Genomic DNA, 17164 nt, shown 5'->3' on the forward strand with positions numbered 1-17164 from the left:
AACTTTTAAGTGAAGGAAGGAATTGGTCCTCGTTTACTTTGGCTATTTCTCTTGTTTGCTTAGTGACTATTTCTTGAGCACCTGCTGTGGGCAAGCCATTGCGTGAAACGTGCTCCAAGTCACACCCTCCGCCCCCCAGGAGCCCGTCTTGTTTCACGGGAGGAAAGACTTCTATACTTCATAAAATTGACACATTTCTAAAGTAAAATGCTGGGAAAGTTTAGAAGATGAAATATGTTTGATGAAAACGTATTGAGCTCATTCTTTGTGAAAGGATTTTGGTCCATGATCCTGTCTGTATTACATCATTAGTAGCCTTCCTGCTTGCACCTGTTAGAGACAAGAGCTGAATAGGTTGTTCACATATCAAGAGGTTTTCCGTTAAAGAAAACGGACTCGTCACCATCAAAAATATTTCAAGCATCATCAGGGTGCTGAACCTGCTATACAAATGAGATACCTTGAGGTCCGTATTTTTTCAAGGTGTTTTCTCAGCGCCATGATCTTATTTGTACCACATCTCTGTGTAGCAGTAGAGGTTATGATCTCTACTTTCCAAATAACTACCATAAGATTGAAAGAGAGGTTAAGGACCTACCTGTAGTTAATTAATGAGCAGTAGAATCAAAAGCAGAAAGATGGTCTCCTGCTCTTAGAGCACATTAGAGACCATTATTTATAGCTAGTTAACTCACTTAAAATATTTTGGCGATGAGGAAGAATCACTAAGTTCATCTTCTTTCTTTTAAACAACTTAACCGATTTATTTAGATATATTGATACACAACCAATCATACATGTTTGAATGTACAATTTGATAAGTTTGGCATGCGTAGGCTCCCATTAAGCCCTAAGTTCATCTCGGTAGAATGAAGAGCACTGAGTTTGCTGACAAAGAGATCATGAGTGAGAAATCAGTTTTTATTTCAGTGGAAAGACCGCTCTCCTAAGAAGGCTACATTATTTGCCTAAATTTTCCATCTAGCACCTGATGACAAGACATACTGCTTAAGATGTTTGACCCATCTTTGGTCCTCTACTACCAGAATACCATCTCCCTGCAGATGGGCCCTCATTAATATTTTTTGTGAGGACAACATGAAGGTTATGAGCCTGCTACTGTGTTTTGTTTTGTTTGCATTGGTTGAGGTGCAATTCATATGACATAAAACTAACCATTTTTAAAAAGAACAATTCAGTGGTATTTGATACATTAACAATGTTGAGCAACCACATCTGTCTAGTTTCAGAACATTTCCGTCAGGCCCAAAGGAAACCCTATATGCATTAAAGAGTTCCTGCTGCTGTGTTCTATAAACCTGTAATTTTATCACAGTATACACAAATATACATGCACGCAGGCACACACAAACACACACGGTAGACACATAATCCATCTATCTAGAGATTAGGAAATTCCAGATCTACCTACGATTAGGAAATTTTCCAGACAAAGGACCTAATGTATCATAATTATATAAGCAAAGGACTATCTATTTAATGGATGTTTTTCCATCAGGTAGAAGAAAAAAGGAAATATCCCTTGCTTCTTTTTAACATTTCTCTGTATTTCTCTTAAGTTCTCACTTAGATAATAATTTATCAAGGAAGAAAAAAAGAAAAAAATCAATTCTAGGCCTTTTATTATGCAGAATTCTTCTTCTTGTAAAAAATTCCCTCATTAATTTCATCAATCGATGAAATTGAGAATTTTAAACTGCTTCCTTTATCTTAATATTAAGCAATCTTCTGGATTTTACATTCAAATTTATTGAATGAAGTAATTTAGTTATCAAAGGTTTCATTTCTTAGATAAACATCAAAGGAACATTCTTTCTGTAATTTTTATTGTTAAAGTAATTACTGTTGTTTATATTTATTTATACCCTTGTTAGTCCAGAAAAATATTTGAGGTAGCCACAGATCTTTAAACTGTGTATCTTTAAAATTAAGAAAAATTAGATCAGAGGAAAAAAGTGTCTGAAATTCAAATATTAGAGAAAGTCAACTTAATTATATATTTTTTTGAGTGTGAGAGAGAGAGAGAACGCAAGCACGCACAAGGGACAGAGAGAGAGGGAGAGGCAGACCCCCACTGAGCCTGGCGCTCAATGCACGGTGAGATCTCATGACTCTGAGGTCATGACTAAGCCAAAACCAAGTGTGACGCTTAACCGACTGAGCCACCCGAGCGCCCTTTAATATTTTAAATATTCCTGAAGAGAAACTGTTTATTGGTGGTAATTTGTTCTTCTACTGCCCAGTTCCCTTTAAGGAATATTATTGCCCTTCTTTATTAAGCCCATACGTCCTCAAGAAGTCTTTGAATAGGGGCGCCTCGGTGGCTCAGTGGGTTAAAGCCTCTGCCTTCGGCTCAGGTCATGATCCCGGGGTCCTGGCCTGCCTGTCTGCCTACTTGTGATCTCTATCTGTCAAATAAATAAATAAAATCTTAAAAAAAAAAAAAAGAAGTCTTTGAATAACCCTGGATAATTCTCTTTACAATTTCTTTGGCATAAACATTTTGTACAAATACTACTCATTTACATATGTCTTCGAGTTGCTTGTTGTACATCTGAGGTCTCCCAACTGGCTCCTAATGACAATTCTAGAGTCCTACTTTTTTTTTTTTTAAATATACCAAAGCTGCTGGCCTTGTGCTAGCTAAAATCTCTGTTCACATCAGTGAATACCGCTGACTGATTTTACCTGAAAGTGCCCTGTGCGTGAGAGAGGGGCACGTTGTTGAATGGGTAACAGATAAAGAGGTGGTTGGTTAGACAGAGATACTGACAGTTCACATACTTTTTTCTTTTCATTGCAGTCTGTGCCTCAGTCTTATATTTGGTAATTATTTCATGCTTTTGTTTTCAGTTGAAAGGAGTTAGGGCCATATGTTTCGGCAGAAGAAAGACAATTTGTTCTCTTTTTCTATCTCTGTGAAAGGGAGGCTGGGGTCATGAATGTACAGTGTACCATGGCGATGATTCCTGTTCAGAACTTCACCAAATTGGAAACTCACTATTCGTAACAACACTCTCAATAAGCAGAAGATGATGACATCTGTTTGAAGCATCAAATGTTAAACTCGATGCTTCAAACCACAGCATAGAGTTCATCTTTAACTCTAGTTGACATTAGTAAATAACATTTACTAATATAAAAAATTAGCTCTCTGGATTCCTTAGACCATAGGTGATTTGGAAGAACATTCTGATCAAGTGCTAACAATTCTGACTTGGGATTTGGAATGCAAAAACCAAGGTAGATCATAGCCCGCCACCTCCTGTCCCCACCCAGTCATGTAAAAGCTCTCCCAGCTTTTGTCTCCTACTATATAAGATGGGTGAGGTGGGCGACTGCTTGGATAGATGATCTATCTCAAAATGATTCTTAAATAAGATAATGGAGACAGAAAATATTTTTTTAAGATTTTATTTATTTGAGAGAGAGAGAGAGCATGTGTACAGTAGAGACAGCACAAGTGGGGTGGAGGACAGAGGGAGAAGCAGGCTCCCCGCTGAGCAGGGAGCCCGATGCAGGGCTCCCTCCCAGGACCCCGGAATCGTGACCTGAGCTGAAGGCAGATGTTTAACTGACTGAGCCACCAGGTGTCCCAGAAAGCCTTTATAATTTAAAACATTACAAAGATATGAACTTTTTATGATGACTAATTATAGAATAAGACCAAATTTCCTTTTGTACTGTTAAGTTCATGGCAAAGAAGGTGTCTGGAGAAGTACATATCCCCCTTGGTGAACTGTTTCTTTGATTGTTCTTCTTGTCTTTGCAATATCAGTTAGAACCTTGGTCTTACTATCTTTTTTTTTTTTTTTTCTTGCTTGGGTCTCTACTTTTGAAAGGGTCTTTCAGCTTTTGTCTGACACAACTTTCTCTCTAATTCTTCTGGCTTCCTGGGAAGGAATGTTGATTTAGGGATAATGGCTCTCTGGCCCTCTGTGCTCATTATGCACAAAGGCAGCCCTGAAGACCCTGGATTAAAGGAATAAGAATAGCACGTTTAGGTTGTGCAAGGTCAAACTCTAACATAGTCAGTGTTTTTCTTTGGTGGTGCTTTCCCTTCTTGTAAAGCCCCCCTGTCCCCTTATACCCTCTTCACTTTTTCTCTCATTCTTTCTAAAAAGTAACTTCTTGAGAAAAGATCTGAGACCTCATCATGTTGAATTGTAATAGCTCCCAGCAGATGATAACATTTTCTGAGATGGGGGATGATTGGAGGTATGTTGAAAAGTGGGTTTGTGACTGTGAAGGTTTTTCCAGGGATGTAGGATTTTATCCCTCATGGTAATGTTCATTGACAAAGGTCTGCAGCATTGAAGTTACATGTTCATTCCAATGGAATCCAAAATTATTTGAGCTTAGATCCCTTCTTAAAAGACACGCTTATTAATGTCCATTGAAAGATGTCAGCTCTAGGCTTCAGGCTTCAACCTATTGGCCTTGGGTTCAAAGTGGAAAGGGTGGAGAATACTCTTAGAAAGTATGAACCATCATAGGTCATTGTCTCCACCTCCTAACACAAGCTCAGCCCTCAAACATAGAGAAGAGCACTAAAATCTGTTCTGGCAGAACAGTGAATGTTTCTCTCTATTTCATTATGTTATTCTTAGTTTGGTGTGTCTCTTGTGTGCATTCAAACACACACACACACACACACGCACGTGCACGCGCACATATTTTCATAATATTGGTTAAACCTTGTTGTTTCTGTGGTTGGTGGTAGTCAGTTGTGTTGAGATGGGATATGATCTGTTAGAAATAATTAACAATCATGAATTTGATGTGATGGGGCAGAGATCAAAGTCCTTTAGTTACATCTGTTTAAAGTTTAAAATAACTAGATATCGTAACTGATAGGAATTGAAAGTCGTGTTCTTCTTAACAGTACCTTTAATTTCTGATGAGCATTCAATAAATAAAAGCTTAGAAACAAATTGGTTAGGTATTTGGAACATATTAAAGAATTGTGATGCACTTAACACCCACAGTTGTCTTCTCTGCGCCGGTCCTGAGCCTGGTGATGAGGCCAAGTCCCACGTGAGTAAGTAACAGAAGGAATGCAACCAGGAAGAAGTCAGGTTTCACCTGGACCAAATTTTCTGCAATTAAGTGTTTCAAGAGATCTTTAGCCAGGTGTAACTTAATCAGTTTAAGGCATTCTCAGCTAGGGCCAAGGTACTCAGAATGTTGGCAGTGGGCATTCCTGTGATACACCACGTTGAAAGTAATAGCAAACATACAGCGTCTGCTCACTTCGTGCCAAGAGCAAGAGAAATGCAGGTGTAAAAATAAAAAGAAGTATTTGGAGCCAGAGGCTAGTACACATAGATAGAACTATATTAACACTTCACTTGAATGCTTGAAGTTGTAACGTGGTGCTTTTTATCAGTTGAGTGTCTTGGTTTTGAGGCCTGGGTCTGGTTTCACCACTAAGTGCCTCCGTAACCCACAGCACGTCACTCGCCTTCTTTCTGACATCAGTATTATTGAACAAGGAGGACTGATACCACATTCTCAGCCGCTTGGCTGCTAGAAGGTCAGGGTGTGGATGTACGGGGCCCAGAAGTCACAGAGCTGGGTGTCGGTAGGAGTCCACGAACACCCTGGAGAGAATTCTTAGCTATTCAGAGATAATGTTGTAGAATCGTGGTTACAGCTCAAACTCTGAAACAAACCTACGCGATTTTGCCCAGTGTGCCACTTAACAAGCTGTGTGGCTTTGAGTGAGTTATGTAACGTCTCTCTTAGAGTCCTTATTTATAAAACTGTTTCAATAATCAAACAGCACTTTGAGTGTACAAAGTGAGTATATGTACTTTTTTTTTTTTTTTCCTGGAATAGTGTCTGGCATGTCCTAAGTAAAGTGTTAGCTGTTTTTATCTTTGTCATGATTTTTGTCATGCCAAGGGTGACAAGAGCTTGGGGCTGGCAGGCATTGGGACCAGGTCCTTTTTTGCTTCTGGAGAGCATTAAGCGATGATACCATAATACATGACTTCTTTTCTTTGTTTCTAATTGGCAGCTCTGTGCATACATCACTGAGATGGTTGTAGGATAATATGTGAAAACAACTAAAAATCTCAAACGTCCTATATCACAGTATACCTATGATATCACAGCAGAGTAAGCTCCATCATACCTCTCCTATTTGTTTTACTGTCTCAGGTTTGCAATGATAACACATTGAAAATCCTTCTAAAATAACAGGATACTATGTAGATTTAAATTACAATAATATTATTGTACAATTATTAGTACTTCTTTAAAAAATTGAAGCAGGATTTTTTTCTCTCCCTTGTAGATTTTTATACATCTCAAAGGCTACCTGGACTCATTTTAGTTTTAGGGTTTGAAATTTAATTGGGGGATTTGAAAAATACACTATAGCTAGCTGTATAAAAAAACATAAGAATTATCCTGACCTTTTTATTTGAGGAAAGAACAATGTAGGGTGCCCCCCATAAAGAACACCAAGTTTTTCCTAGTGCCTGGGGAGCTTGCATGCAAGAGGCACACAATAATGGGACCAGCTCACCTTTTCGCTGCGTAATCGCTGATCTTGCCATAGTCCGGGTGCGCTCCTAGGGAAATGTGTTGCCTGCAGCCCACCCACCTGCGCCTGCTTACCTAGCTCTGGGGCCCGATCCCTTATGCTTCACTCAATGCCCTTCTTCTCTGTCCTGTTGTTGTGTTTGGGGTCTTTGTGATGTCTGCCAGTTACAGAATTTAATTGGTCAAGATACAAATAAAGAGGGGGGTTAAAACTTTTACGATTTCACTACTTCTTCACACAGAGAAGGAAATCTGGTGGCTGAGAAGAATAAAACTCTTGTCTCTAGTTCCTTTACAGGACGTAGCTTCAGATTTCATGTACTGATCTGATCCCGAACAGGTCATCAAAACTGAGCCGATTATTTAGAAGAGTGGGAAAATGCCTGTGATGTTTGTGATGGGGTATATGGATGTGTGCTCAAAGTGACATGTTCTAAATATATTACATACTTGGGGTGCCTGGGTAGCTCAGTTGGTTAAGCGTCTGTTTCTTAATTTCGGCTTAGGTCATGATCTCAGGATCATGAGATCAAGCCCCACATCAAGCTCTGCGCTGAGCGTAGAGCCTGCTTAAGAGTCTCTCTTTCCCCCTCGTCCTCTGCCCCTCCCCCACTCCTACTTGTGCACATGTACATGCATGTTTGTGTGTTCTCTCTCAAAATAAATACATGAAATATTAAAAATATATGTATTATATACTTAAGGGATTTCTTTTAGGGGGATCATATACATATTTTTGTGATGAATAGAGCAGAGTGAAGACAGGTGATTGCTTCTTAGTGGAAAAAATAGGAATATCATATACACTAATGCTACATTTTATACATGTTTAGATAATCGTGATTTTTTTTTTCAGACTACCTATAAAGATAGTTTGGGGGTGGGGACCTTCTTACCAGAAGTGATTTTAGGGCATTTAGAACTATTTGGTTAATTCCTGTATAAGCTTCATGATTTCAATAGCCTATGACCTTTGAAATTTTCCATTTATAATTAAATATCCATCAGTTTGTCAGTATACTGCAGACATTTATATGTTATCTCTAAAAAGATTTCCTATTTATGTGACAATAATGCAAATTTGCCTTTAACCATCACCTGGAAATGAAGTAGGATTTTCTACCACTAGTAAACATTCCTTGACTTGAATCTACTATATGGAGAATATACCCGGTGAATAATTTTTATTCCTGGAGTTTGCTGTTGGTTTCGACTTTTTGCACTCTCAGATTATTTACTGCCTGACTGTTCTATGCCCTTGAGCATTATTAACTGCCTTTAAACCTTATAATAACTTACTCAACTCTGTTAGTTGAATCTGTTTATTAACCTTTTATGCCATTTTACTGCCTATTAGAATATTTAAGTTATAAAGTTTTAAAAAGACTTAAGAAAGGAGAGTGCCAAGAGGACTGGATACAAAATCAGGGGCCCTGGGCTCTGTCCAGGCCCTTGGTTAAGTCCATTAACCTCTTCCTTTGCTCATTTGTAAAATAAGGTTGCAAGCACTTGAGCTTTAAAAATATGATGCCAAGAGGCAGGACAGAGGCAGCAGGTGGAAAAGTAGCATGAAAAGAGAAAGGAGCATCTGTGAAGAAGTCATATAAAAAAGATTAAAAAAAGGAAAAGAAAAAGTAATAAAAATGAAGTGAGAGTAGAATAGAGGGACCCAATTACCAATAATGTGAAAACACATGATCAGAAAAACTTAAACATCTGTTCAACTTTTATCGTCTAGAAAAAGTGATCACACCATGTCTAACTATAATTCCTTTGCCAAAGACACTAGGGGCAAAGGACAAAATTGCAGTTGAAGAATTTCTTTTGCTTCCTCCATATCCAGAAACCCAGAGTCACAGATACTCTTGCCTCATGTTCCACTTGGTACAATTTGCAGGAATTTTGGCAGATGGTTGTAAAAGGACTTTAAAAAATATGTCATAGTACAAGGAACTCTAAACATAATAAGTAAAACTAAATGTCCTACCCTTTGGTAGCATCAACATTTATTAACCCCAGCTGTATGCAAGGGACTAGGGATACCTAGGAGTTGCCTCTCCGACTCGTCCACCAAAAGAGTTCTTGCTTTTGCAGCCTAAAGGGAATATAAAATCTTAAATGAGCTGGCATTATTGTCATAGTTGCTCTAACAGAGGGTGACACACACGACCCAGTAGGACTTTTCACAGACAAGCACGACTCTAGGCCGGTGCTTCCAACAGAACTTTCTGCCGTAGTGGGAAAGTTCTATGTTGATGATATGCAATATGGTAGCCAGTGGCCGCATATGATCATTGAGCACTTGGCTACTGTATCTAGTGTGACTAAGGGAATGGATATTTAACTTAATGTAACTTTAATTAAGTTTAATTCAAATAACTATATATTACTAATGGCTACTTTACTGGATAGCCCCATTCCAGACACTTTTAAAAATAGCTATAAGCCGTGACTAGCTCTTACAACAAGATGTGAGTAATACTACCATTTACTGAGTGCCCACAACTGATTAAGAATTACGCTTGACAGGTAGGATCTCTAACGCTCACAAAAAGAATAACCTTGTTTCACAAGTGAGAAAACTAAGACCCACAATATCACCAGCCAGCTCACAATTAATTGTGAGAGCTAATTTGAACCCAGTTGGTCTGGTTCCAGAGCTGGGTCATTTCTGCTATGACGCCAAGTCTTTTTCTGAATTCTCTGGAGATTGCCTCTTTTAAGTACATCTACCCCCTCTTTATGGATCAGTTAACGATGTACATTTACCTTAGTTACATGGCACAATTCTAGGGTCCATACTCACTCTTCTGAATATGGAGGTACCACTGCCCCTGAGTCCTTCATTTCTCTTACTGGAACCCATGTCTTTCAAACAATATTTTCAGAGTTGAGGGTCCAGCCCCGTTGCCTGAGTAGTGAGCTGATCCACCTAGAAGTACTTTTTCCCCATTAGATGCTGGGAAGCATCAAAGCATATGCCTACCTTTGTGAATGCTTGGCATTTGACTGTTTTGCTGTCATAGTTTAGAATATTTGTGAAATCTGCCAAGGTCTAAACTACTAAGTGAGCCTTGCTAGCACATGGGCACCGGAGGCATAATTTAGCTTTGCTATTTTCCACCCATCATGGAGCATACAGCAACTCTCTTTAAGAGTCTGAAAGTCTCTTGGGGCGCCTGGGTGGCTCAGTGGGTTAAAGCCTCTGCCTTCGGCTCAGGTCATGATCCCGGGGTCCTGGGATCGAGCCCCGCATCGGGCTCTCTGCTCAGCAGGGAGCCTGCTTCCTCTTCTCTGTCTGCCTCTCTGCCTACTTGTGACCTCTGTCAAATAAATAAATAAAATCTTTAAAAAAAAAAAAAAAAGAGTCTGAAAGTCTCGACTACAACATTCCAGTTGGTCTGAACTTTTTCTCTTTGCAAATTCTATACTCCGATGGTACTTGCAGAATCCCAAAAGGGGTAGTAATGGTAAGGAATGTTAAAGGTGAATCGTGTATCCTACTAGTTACCATCCAGCCTCCCTCAGTTCCACACCTCATGACACAGGACCTGTAGCCACTTCTCTTTGTCCCCTTAGAGCTTAGCTCCCCACTTGAGGAAGCAAGTAACATTACTACAGATTGGTTTTACTATGAACATGTCTTATCACATTTTATTTTCTTAAAAAGTAATAATGAAATCCCCATGAGAATATTTCTATAAACCGTGGACAAAGTACAGCCTTGTGTTGATAGTTTAAAAAGACCACTTTTTTGTTTTGTTTTTTTTTTTTTTTTGCTTTTTAAGAGCAAGGAATTGCTTTGTATGGAAAGAATATAGACTCTGATGACCCATTTAAATCCTGCCTTCACCACTTGATTAATTGTTAATGTAGAAAAGGTGTCTAACGTTTTAACGTTCCTGAGTCACATTTTCTCAGATAATAAAAACAGTAGCAGCACAAGATTAACCCTATTGTCTGATGGGTTTTTTTGTTTTTGTTTGTTTGTTTTGGCTTTTTTTTTTTTTTGCATGCTTAATAAGTGCCACGTACTCTTCTAGTAGTTTCACACACAACATACCATTTTATTCTCGTAAGAACTTTGCATAGCGCAGGCTCTGCCATTCCCATCTTACAGGTAGGAATCTGGAGGCCAGACAGGTTAAAGGAACAGGTCCAAGTTTGTCTAACTGATGAATGGTGAAACTTGCAGTCACACCCAGGCTGGTCTGGACCAATACAATTGATCTCTCTACTATACTTCAGCCCTGTGAAATAGGAATGATGCTATTCATAATAACCATCTTGTATGACCCTTAAGAAAACCAGAAGTAGAGTGTGTAGAGCTCCTTGCACGAAAGCTATTCCACAAGAGACCCTAAACAATTGGCTCATTGTTATTTTTTGAATCTTCATAAGTGAAACTGATCTGCCAAGACAGATAAAAATGAGAACATCAAGGGGAAAGGTAGAATATGCATTCTGCTCCCTTCATTTTGCAGATTTGCTTGGTTTTCTTCTGGCCTAATAGGCAAAGATTCTATTTAAAAGAAGGTATCGTATTATTTCTTTGATGACTGAGCAAAGGATAACCAGGAACATTGGATGGAACAGCTAATGTAATATAGTAATTCTTCTCAAATTACAACAAAAATTAAATATGTAAAATGACAAAATATATTTTTTTAATTTTTTTATCAGTTCAGGGTTTTTGGTGTTAATCTGGAGAGATTGGCTAAACTCAGAATTTCTATATTTATGATTTTGAAATGTAAAAGAAAAGATAATGGTGCTAAATTTGGGCATAAACTATACTTTGCTATTAGTTCCCCGTGAAACTTTATTCCACAAACAGTTCACGAAAAGAGCAGTAGCCTATGAGCTTTGGCCAAGTTTCCTCATTTCCCATTCTGCAACAAAAATTTCACCCTTCTTTGGTTTCTCTAGTGGGTGGAATAAGAATGCCAGAAGTCACCTTGATCTAAGCTACCTTATCAGAGAAAAACTAAGTGTAGATTTTTGTTTCCCTTTAGACTTATTCTTATGTTTCAGAGGTAGGGTCACTTTGGTACACTGAACTAGAGTTTGGGATTTTTCTTTCATTTTTCATTGGCCTGATATTTTAATATTAGTCATTAAAATGACTCCAACTATTTGGAGATATCTGGGATGTTTATCATTGTCCTGTTAAATAAAAAACTATTTTAGTTAACAAATACTTGTCATCTTCCCAGTTACCTAAAATAGGAATAATTAAAACTAATTGGATGTGAGCTTTTCTTATTGAATTTAGTATCTCTATTAAATACATTATTGGAACCCATACTTTGGAGTCTTTTCATTGAGAAATTGGCAAAATAGTCGACTGAAGTAAAAATAACAACGCAGCTTCCTGGTCATCCAGGTTATTAGAGATGAAAACATTAAGGATAAAGTGAAGGATGAATGTTATGATCAGTCTGTTTTCGTAAATATCATCTGATATCTCCACCACCATTTTTAAAGAAAGAACAACTGCTTGTTGTGTATGTCGGGCAAGTTGCAAATCTTGAACGGTGGCTTTCACCATTCCATTTTTGAATTCCTTATAATTAAAATGAGGGGGGAGCTGAACCAAATAAATTTTTTAATTCCTTCTATTTTTAAAAAGGATAGGGGTGCCTGGCTGGCTCATTTGATAGAGCATATGACTCTTGATCTCGGGGTTTTGAGTTTGAGTCCCACGTTGGATGTAGAGATTTCTTAAAAATAAAATCTTTTAAAAAAAGTATAATAGTTAGGTGCATGGATTACATTTCTATAAATAATTCTGTAGGCTGCTCACCTTAAAAATAACTTTTGTGGTGGCAAAGATGGAGTACATAAATGGAAAGAGAATAACATTTTACCTGATCTGTAAATTTACAGTATAAAGAAAATTTGTAAAATATGCAGAAATTGCCTTTTTTCTATAAACATGGCCTATTCCTTGATAATAAGACTTTCCTGTTATCTAAAAAGTGTTCATTTGACCGTAACACCAGAAAAATAGAAATTATATAGTATAATATATCCTAAAAACTTTGTAAGCCCATAGATATTTGTTATGCAGGTGGTACTTACGAATTTGGGATGAGTAATCTTATCCTCAGATCTTTGAGTTTGATCATAATTCATAGTCCAAGAGCCTCCTTGTACGCGGGCAGAATTACCAAAGATTTATCCTTTTCTCCCGGAAGAAATCAACTAATTCTGCCCATGTTGGGGAAAAAAGGTGAACCTTGTTAGGTGCCATCAGATGGTATTGACATAATCATAGGCATATTAAAGATATTGTAGTAGAGTACAATTAAAATTAAACTATATATTATCCTAAAGAACTTACTCAAATTGTTTTCAAATATAAAGTGATTTCATAATATGGGTCAGAGTTTATTTTCATCTTTATAGTAAATATGCTGATCTCTAAAATTTGGGACTGACACATAGTACACTTAGCTTATGTTAATACCAGCTGTCCAAATAGCTGTCCGGCTAGTAGCCCAGACTGTAGGTACATGGTGTTAGGTATAGTAGCTGTATTGAGTTCATTCTGTCATTAGAATGAGATAATCTAATTTTCAATTTCCCATTTTTCTAGACAGTAATGTTTATTTCATGTTTTTAGCCTACTCTCAAGACCTTCTCTAAATACATCCAATAGTATTTCCCTAACTAACTGTTTATTAGCTGTATATAGTTCTCAAGAAAATACTGGGTTTTGCATGACAAAACTTTAAGGATATTGATTTGTTTGGAGATTTCCTGGCTTAAGGTTTATTCTTTGTCTCTTAAAGATGCTTAAAAAAGATGTCTTCCTTATTGTAAGCCCTGTGGAAATAGAAGCAAATAGACATTTATATATTGAAAATTCAAGGAGAATTACAAAATAAAATGAAATATAGCCCACGAAATAGGGGGCTTGTCTCCCTCCTTGACTGCAGAAAACCCTTGTTTTCTAACGTGTGCCTGGATTCTTCTGGTTTGTTTTTGTTTTGTTCCGTCTCCAGGACCTCCCGATTTTCAAGGGCACTGTGGGGCACATGTAGCATTTATTTGATGTATGTATGTGTATGCATATTTTCCCACATCTGTCTCTGTGGACCTATCCTTTGTGAAATCCTAAACCTTGTATTAATGCTTAGTTTGTGATTCATGGTGTTCTGAGAGCAATTATATAATTTTTCTTAGGGTGTTTATTCGGTGCTCTGTTAAAAAAAAAATGGGAGTATTTTTTGGTAACTCTGCAGTTGCCTTTTTATTGGTGAATTTCTCTTTCTTTTACTGTGACCTGAGAATATCACTGTAGGCTCACTGCCAATTTTGTGAGCCGCTGCCTGCTTCAAAATGGAGGCAGGAAGGTATCCATTTTCATCAAGAGGATGACAGTGTTTCAGTCTCTCCGACCATCTGGAGAGAGGAACTTTCGGAGCAAAAGAAAATAGGGATTTGAAAAAATTATATTTAGCAGAAAAGGCAAGGGGGGAAACCAATTAAAGTTAAACTATACCTTATGAATTTATGCTTTTCGACTATGCTGCCTCCTTTAGAGGAAACATAAACAAGAAAATACACAGGCTATTTTTATAAAGGACTGGTTCCCCAAGTCTCATGAGTATTAGTAAATGAATGTTCAGTAAATTAGGATTTTGGCACACTTTTTTAAGTTTATTGCACACACAAATGTAATAAGAACTATAAAGGGGTGCTCCCCCCTCTTCCTGTGTACATACCGATTGTTGGTGGTCTATGTAGATCTGGGCTTTTAATGGTCTTTTTCATGCATCTCTGCAAAAAGCTGACACTATGGGAATTTAATATTCCAAGATGTATTTGTCACTTTCTGTGGTCTGGATAGCGCATTCATTTTCTCTGTCTCTGTCTCTTTCTCTCAGATGTGAACATTTTAATTGAAAGGTAGAGTAAAAGGGAGAGGCTTGATGCGTGCCCTTCTGTTTGCACCTTTCATGACCTCAGAGGCCATTTATGTTAAAAAAAAAAAAAAAGATGCTTGGATAGGACAACCCTGTGGGTATTATATAATATATTTAACTAGACATAATTTGCAGTATTCTTGCCTACAACTGGAAAATATCCCCCGCCCCTGGTTTTCCAGTCACACAAATCTACTCAGCATTTTTGTTGTTGTTTTTTGTTTTTCTGTGTTCCGAAAGGGGCAGTGTTCTAGGGTTTGATCAGATTTGGAACGGACATGGAAATTTAGCATTTTGTGCCTGCTTCTTATCACGTAATGGACCTTGAGGTGCTTTGGTCAATGCAGCAAGCAAAACTAAATTGTCTCTCCTTCCTCAGGTTTATGCTCCATCAGCAAGCACTGCCGACTACAATAGGGACTCGCCAGGCTACCCTTCCTCGAAACCAGCAGCCAGCACTTTCCCTAGCTCCTTCTTCATGCAGGGTAAGATGCTGCCACTTCTGCGGGGAAATCCACTGGGCAGAATCTCCCTGGGTCTTTTCAGGTCGTGTATGGGGCAAAAGACTGCTGAAACTGATCCTCAACAAATGGAATATTAGGCAAGTGGAAAATATTGAAGGTCATGCCCTTCTTAGGAGTTGAATTCATTAAAAATTCATCAATTAATTAAACCTCGACAAAGACCTAGTTTTTCAAATCAAAGCCCCTTGAGCAATGATGAGTTAAGATTAAACTGGTTGACTTCACTAAGAACTGACACTTCTTGGGGGGGATGGTCTTCTATGACAGATCATTTCTGCCTCTTCTCTCCCCAAGAAGAACGTGTGTGTATTTTTAGAAGTGTTTTGGTTCAGTGTGTATTTTGAGCATCCTGGATTTAGCCAACTGGGAACAAATTGTCCTTATGTATAACTTCATATAAAAATTTTAGCCCCTTATTAATTTATAAGTAAGAACAAGAACTTCATTTAAGATGAAGCAACCTATCTCAAGACTCGAATATTATTTCATTACACAACGAAATCTCCACCCACCCAAACATGCTAATTGATTTAGGGTGAAAGACCCAGCTTTTGTCCAAGACAAATGGAGAAAATGACCGTTTCACAGTAGGTGAAGTGTATTTATTCTTTTAATCATGGAGTTTATTTAATGAAATGCACATGGATGTGTACCTCTGAGCTTACAGTCTTGCCACTGGTAGCATGGCTCCTTTCTGCTGCTCGGAAGTGGACTGGAATAGATAGCATGACACCAGCTGCGTGGAAGAACAGACTGTCCAGTAGTTGCACCTGGGGCTTCATCCCTGATAACCCTGTGGCATTTATTGTCAAAATAGGATGATCTTGTTGCCAAGTTAATACTCTGAAATATAGACATGGAATTTACCAAGAATTCCTGTACCTGTATGCAGAACTTTTAACTCTTTTTGCCTGGCTGCGAAAACCTTTTTTGAATGTGCCTTGGCCACGTGCCCTGGGATTTCCTTTCCGTGCTGCTCTAGGAAGGGCCGTGCCGTGGGAGGGGGAGCACCCTTGGAGCAGCAAGGAACCGGGGAGCAGCCTGGTGTCTCATTTATCTTGCAGTGGACATACTCAAAGTCATTCTGATTAAAAGGAACTGATTTTCTTGCCCTTCAGAGTATGAGGTTTTCCGGGTTGCTAGTTCACATGTGAAATTCCATGGAAAATCTATAAAATTGAATCAAATGGGTCTCCCAGGAATGGAGAGAATTTGTTCCACGCATAATAGAGCTCATGTTCATAAGGGCCCTTTATCTTTCTTTGTGACCTGTCCTAGGTGTAACTCACAAAGGGACCCAGCAAGGTATGTCGCTTGAGGGCATCCTGGGCCGTGACAAAAGGCACAGCGGCCGCTTGGGCCCCCGCTGCCCTCTTTGACGACCAGTCAGAGCAGCTCTTCTATTGGTGCTTATCGAGATTGTCAATTCAAGGACTCACCACTCACAGCAGATTTTCACGGAGAAAATTGACAGGATAGATTTCTCCTACCTGCCTTCAGGAAGGTGCTTGCTTCAACTGCGCACACCGCATGGGAGGTCAAGTAGAGGAAGACAGAAAACAGTAGGCTCTGCACCACAGTAGACCACGCAGAATGTGGGGAACAAACATGCTTTTCTGCATATGAATACCCAAAAAGGCAAAACAAATTTTTTTGAGTTGACATTTATGATGAGCACAATTAATTTGCACACATCTAATTCTATTCTTTCAAAACAACATTATGCCAAGATCATGGGATGTGATAAATATTAATTTACTGTGAAAAGCATAATTTATGTAAAGTATGTATTTTTATAAGTCTGCATTGAGTAGAGTGTTCTGTGTTAACGAATCCTAAATGTATTTCCATATAGTGCACCATGTCGTCAGAATGTTTCAGGAGACTCTTGTTCAATGATATATATTCCCAATTTATTTGTCATTGATGCCATCTATTTGAAATGTTATGGCCTTAACTTCATCTTTGGAGTTAAGGTGACATCTACACTTCCACAACCTGAAAGCTACATCTAAAGTGTGTGAATAATATCTTTTAGAAAGTCCTCTATTTTCCCATTAGGATCACGGAAACCATACCTCGTGATCCCCTCTCATACCGGCTTCCTTCAGTGATGGGTGCCTGGTGCTCTGA

The 17164-nt window shown here is 38.4% G+C and overlaps 1 protein-coding gene across 18 annotated transcripts in view; it reads left to right on the forward strand.

Moving 5' to 3' along the window:
• TCF4 (transcription factor 4) overlaps positions 1-17164 on the forward strand; it is a 347099-nt gene that overhangs the window by 280573 nt on the left and 49362 nt on the right. For all 18 annotated transcript variants that reach the window (XM_080820860.1, XM_080820864.1, XM_080820866.1 and 15 more), the window contains one exon: positions 14887-14992. In XM_080820860.1, coding sequence (XP_080676986.1) covers positions 14887-14992 — 106 coding nt within the window. The remainder of the gene's footprint in view (positions 1-14886; positions 14993-17164) is intronic.

This window comes from Martes martes (genome assembly GCF_963455335.1).
Source record: "Martes martes genome assembly, chromosome: 13".
Classification (NCBI taxonomy): Eukaryota; Metazoa; Chordata; class Mammalia; order Carnivora; family Mustelidae; genus Martes; species Martes martes.